The 5,645-nt window shown below is 35.5% G+C and overlaps 1 protein-coding gene across 1 annotated transcript; it reads left to right on the forward strand.

The window, feature by feature from the left end:
• The first annotated feature begins 2,690 nt into the window (after positions 1-2,690).
• On the forward strand, positions 2,691-5,032 carry nkx6.2 (NK6 homeobox 2). Its single transcript, XM_062057721.1, has 3 exons — positions 2,691-3,130; positions 3,695-3,867; positions 4,061-5,032. The coding sequence occupies exons 1-3, from the start codon at positions 2,701-2,703 to the stop codon at positions 4,310-4,312; spliced, it is 855 nt and encodes a 284-aa protein (XP_061913705.1). The 5' UTR covers positions 2,691-2,700; the 3' UTR covers positions 4,313-5,032.
• The last annotated feature ends 613 nt before the right edge of the window (positions 5,033-5,645 follow it).

The raw sequence follows: 5,645 nt of genomic DNA on the forward strand, positions 1-5,645 counted from the left end.
ACTTGTCCGCCTTCCGCCCAGATGCAGCTGAGATGCGCCCCCCGCGACCCCGAAGGAAATATATATATATATATATATATATATATATATATATATATATATATATATATATATATATATATATATATATATATATATATATATATATATATATATATATATATATATATATATATATATATATATATATATATAAAAATAAATAAATAAATAAATATATAAATATATATATATATATATATATATATATATATATATATATATATATATATATATATATACATACAGTACAGATATATATATATATATATATATATATATATATATATATATATATATATATATATATATATATATATATATATATATATATATATATATGCATGTGTGTGTGCGTGTGTGTGCGTCTTTGTTTGTGTGAGTGTAAGTGTATATATGAAAGTATATATATATACATACATCTTAAATATATATGTATATACTGTATATACCCACGTACACACATATATACATGCATTACATACATATATAAATATATACATATATACACACACACACATATATACATATATATATGTATATATATATATATATACATATATATATATGTATATATATATATATATATATATAAGTTATATATATTATTTAAAATATATGTATTTTTAATATTTTGACATGTATTTTTTAGAGTAAAAGGGATGACGTTGTGTATGTAATAATTCTGATGGGGCAACACTATGAAAAGCTGCAAAGAGAAAAAAAAAACATCTGCTTATTTTCTATGTGAGCTCGTTCGTTGCCATCTGTGTCCACAGATGACAGGCAGATAACTCTTATCTTTTCTGCCTTTATGAACCCTCTACCTCAATATAGACAGTATGGAAAATGTTATGGACAATAGCCTCTGGAGGGTCTCATTATTACCAATAACAATACTTTTATTGGCATAAATCTGCCTCACATTTGTCCACATGAGCAACAGGTTCAAAATAATATTCGATTCAGCTCCTAAAAATGATTTTTTTTAATAACATTGAATTTAGATCATTTGTTTTTGAATTAGTCATGGCATTTAAATATTAAATTCGATTTTCCATATTAAGGCTTGTTCAAACGCTAAATTAGTGGAAGGAATTGCCAGTCATTTATTAAGTTCCAATGCAATTATAGTTTTATAGTGACGGCTTGGTTGGCAGAGCAGTGTTGGCTGCCGACGTGGAAAAAAAAGAAAAAGTGCAATTTTTTTGTCATTGATCTCCCACTGACTGCTTGATGTAGCATGAAGATGGAGGCTGGGATTTATATGAGTGGGTTTTTCCCCAATGCTTATCTTAAAGCCATTATTTCCAAATGCACACACGCCTGCAAGAGGAGGATGCATTAGAAATATATTTGCTTGAAGACTTAAACTGTCACAATTGTGAATCACTTGCGTAGAAAAGCTTTTTTTTTAATTGAATACAAGAAAACACACAATGTTTTCTCGGCGAGAAAATGAGAAGCAATAAGGTGCGTTTTGGTGCCTTTCAGATGACAACATGGTCATATTTCACTCTTACAACCTTCTCACATCTCCATAAAATATTACAGCACTCACAGTGATGACTGAAGCCTGACGCTTTTTACTCATACATATTTTTTTTCTGCTTATAATGTTCCCAGAACACACACTTTTGACTAAACACTGTAATATTTATTTTAAACCAAAAAGTCAAATATTAGGCATCTTCATTCTAATAAATAGTAATACTAATTAATGCACTATATTCGACATTATTAAAACAAACTCGAATTAATACAAAATAACACAGACATATGTGCAACATTCGCGCGATTTGTTTCATTCTTTTAGAACATTACATCCGCAAACACACATTCTGTTTCATGAATGCTCGAATAACAGCGCTTAATGCAATGTTATATTGCGAAAAGCAAATGCGAAAATAATGACGTCATTAAGATGTATATTAATTAAGCACACGGTCTTAATTGACTGCATGGTCTGCCACATTCAAGTTACCTCTATGAATCTGCAACTTCCACACTTTAATAAAAACAATTTACGGTTTTAAAGAACTTTTAGATATTAAATAGGTATTGCTGATAATAAATGAACTAATAATGTACTGTTTATTTTTAATTGGAGACGTTTTGAGGCGATTGTTATGAAACAAATTCCCGTTTTACAACTAAATTGTAAACGATAATAAGCGTGTAGTTTTTTAACAAACGAAATAATAATGACATGAACTAGCCTTCTTTTAATATGCCGGCCCGTCCTAATAAATCCAATTCTTAAGCGAGACGTCCTCTCGGTTTATGTCAACTGGAAGCTCCTTTTTTCGACAACCCGTCGAGGCATCACCAGCCCGCCAAAGCCTTAAAGCGAGTCAGCGGCCGGGACTTTGCCTCTCGTCCAATCAGAGCAGAGCAGCCCTCGGCCTCATCCAATGGGAGGGCCGCGCGTGCAGGTGGTCGCGCTGTTATCAGAGGCTGACTGGTGACGGCGCAGGAGAGTCCACGCTCGCTTCTCTTCTAAAAGCCCACAAAACATCTCCAGACTTCCCGTGACTTCGGCGCCCCGGGAGACAGTTCGGAGAAGTTTCCAGGATAACTCCATTAACTTTTGTTTTTTTATTCCCTACTTTTTTTTTTTTTTTTTTTTTTTTTTGATCCGAGCGAGAGTGGCGGTGACAAATGTTAGCGGTGGGGCAGATGGAGGCTAACCGGCAGAGTGCTTTCGTCCTGGGCAGCACCCCGCTGGCGGCGTTGCACAACATGACCGAGATGAAGACGTCCATCTTCCCGTACGCGCTGCAGCACAGCCCGGCGGGCTTCAAGGCGCCGTCGCTCTCCAGCCTCAACTCGCATTTCGCGGGCGCCACCCCGCACGGGATTAGCGACATCCTGGGGAGACCGATCACCACCGCCGGCCAGCTGCTGTCGGGCTTCCCCAGGATCAACGGCCTGGCCACCAGCGCCGCGGCGGCCGCGGCCGGGATGTACTTCAGCCCGGCGGTGTCCAGGTACCCCAAGCCGCTGGCCGAACTGCCCGGGAGGGCGCCCATCTTCTGGCCGGGCGTGATGCAGGGCTCCCCCTGGAGGGACCCACGGGTGCCGTGTCCGTGTAAGTATTTTATCTTCATTTTTATATGCGAAATGTTACAAGCATCCATACATAACAAATTATTGAAATGTGGATAACAAAATACTGATATTTATGCTTTTTAGCATATTGTTTGTTTCTAACACATTTCTAAATATTATAATGTTTGGCCATATTTACACCAAATAAATGTTTTAATTAAATGTATTAATTTCTCATCATTATTATTAAATTACGCCTTAAAATAAATGCAACTAAAATGCAAACATTTGCAGTGTGATTAAATAATAAATAAGGGGGATGTTTATCATTATTTGACATTATTGTTATGGTTTAATGCTTGCATTTTATGTTGGAACTTTGCACATTTGATTTGTATTTGAGTTTTGTTTTTCATTATAATTTAATTGTCATATTTGGCATTATTTTTATGGTTTAATGCTTGCATTTTACATTGGAACTTTGCACATTTGAGTTATATTTGAGTTTGTTTTTCATTTTAATTTAACTGTCATATTTAGCATTGTTTTTATGCATAACTTCTCATCTTCCTCTCTTTGCTTTTTTTTTTTTTTTTTTTTACAGCTCAGTCCAGTTTAATGATGGACAAAGATGGCAAAAAGAAACATTCCAGACCTACTTTTTCTGGACAGCAGATTTTTGCACTGGAAAAAACCTTTGAGCAGACCAAATACCTGGCGGGTCCAGAGAGAGCCAGGTTGGCCTACTCCTTAGGAATGACAGAGAGCCAAGTCAAGGTAAGGCCTGCATAGGATTCAAACTATAGCAACCTCTGCAGCAGACATTTTTTGTCACTTGGAAATTTGAAAAAAAACAACTTGTTATGCAAAACAAATGTCCACTGCAGAGGACACTAGTGCCATGTATTAATATTATTATTATTATTATTGTTGTTGTTATTTGCTGAGCATGGCCTTCTGCTTCCACCAGGTCTGGTTCCAGAACAGGAGAACTAAGTGGCGGAAGCGACACGCGGCAGAGATGGCCTCGGCCAAGAAGAAGCACGACTCGGAGACGGAGAAAATGAAGGAGAGTTCGGACAACGAGGAGGACGACGAGTACAACAAACCGCTGGACCCCAACTCAGACGACGAGAAAATCACGAGACTCTTGAAAAAGCACAAAGCCGGCAGCAACTTGGCCCTCGTCAGCCCCTGTAGCAACAGCTCGGACACTTTGTGATAGCCGCCACCTTTCTTAAAGCTGCAGTCCGGAGAGAACTCGCACTCTTTGTGAGCCCATTTCCACCTGACATGAACAAGAAGAAGACTCCAGGGGACAAACTGCTGACTTGTGGAGTTTTACGTTGAAAAAAAACCAAACCATGAACTTGTGTCATTCTGCAGATTTGGGGACCATTTTGAAACATTCATTTCCTGTCACATATTATTTGGACGTTGGGAATTTTATGCACATCTTTTTTTGACTTGTTATTATTTTTGATGAACGGAAGCAACACTGATCCGGATGTTTCAAATGTCAGGTGTGAACGGGCTCTGATGCTTCTAAAGCTCAGTTAAAGCAGGGTACCCACTGTCCTAAAAGGCGAGAGAGGAATTGAAAATACGTACAGCCAGATTGTATTGTATATATTTTTTACAAATAACTTATGTTGCGGAAGAAGACTTTTATTCCCTCCTCCATGCGCTTATTTCTTCACAAATACATCCACTCATGCTTCATTTCTGCAACTTCTTCCTTTTAAGTCTGCACACACTTGAAGATGCTGTAAATATGCGGTGTAAAAAAAACTGTAATTGACACACTTGGGAGAGCATTTTTTGTTGTTGCTTTGAAATAATATTATTGCTTATAGAGGAAGGAAAAAAAAACAACACTTTGTATCATAAATAAATTATTTAACAAACTTTTCTTTTAATATGGTTTCTGTCTTAATGTATGGGCTTAATATAAATTAAAGACACATTCCTGAAATTCCTGAATGTCATTATTGGTAATGTAAGTTAGATATGAATATGGATTAAAAAAGTACATTATATTCATGCAGTGTGATTAAAAATAATCTTAGATTTTCATTAAACTAATATCCTTTAATAAGGTTCATTTTTTAGTTTAACGACTTTTAAAGGCAATTTTATTGCACAGGCTCTTAATGTTCAACAAATAGTTCTTTTAAATTAACAGCAATATTTCAAAATGACAGAGATTAGAAATATGAGTTGAAATGTAAATATATATATATATATAAATATATATATTTTGAAGTTGAGCTTTTATACTTTAAGGAACTGCAAAAAATGTCCACTAATTTGCTGCCAAATTTATGTTTATGAAAAAAGAGCGTTAGGCCGAGGCATTGAGGCGCGCCCCCTCTGTGTGTCATAGAGTACTGCAGCCTCATTAATGCCGCCATAATGAAGCCCTTATTAGGAAGCATTTTTTTTACAATTAAAAATAAACTTAACTTGTTCGTTAATTAAATATTCAAATTCATTTTATTGTGGTATACAAATAAATAAGGGACATTTTGATTTTCTACAAATAATTTAACAAT

The sequence above is a fragment of the Entelurus aequoreus genome, linkage group LG09 (genome assembly GCF_033978785.1).
Source record: "Entelurus aequoreus isolate RoL-2023_Sb linkage group LG09, RoL_Eaeq_v1.1, whole genome shotgun sequence".
NCBI classification, from domain to species: Eukaryota; Metazoa; Chordata; class Actinopteri; order Syngnathiformes; family Syngnathidae; genus Entelurus; species Entelurus aequoreus.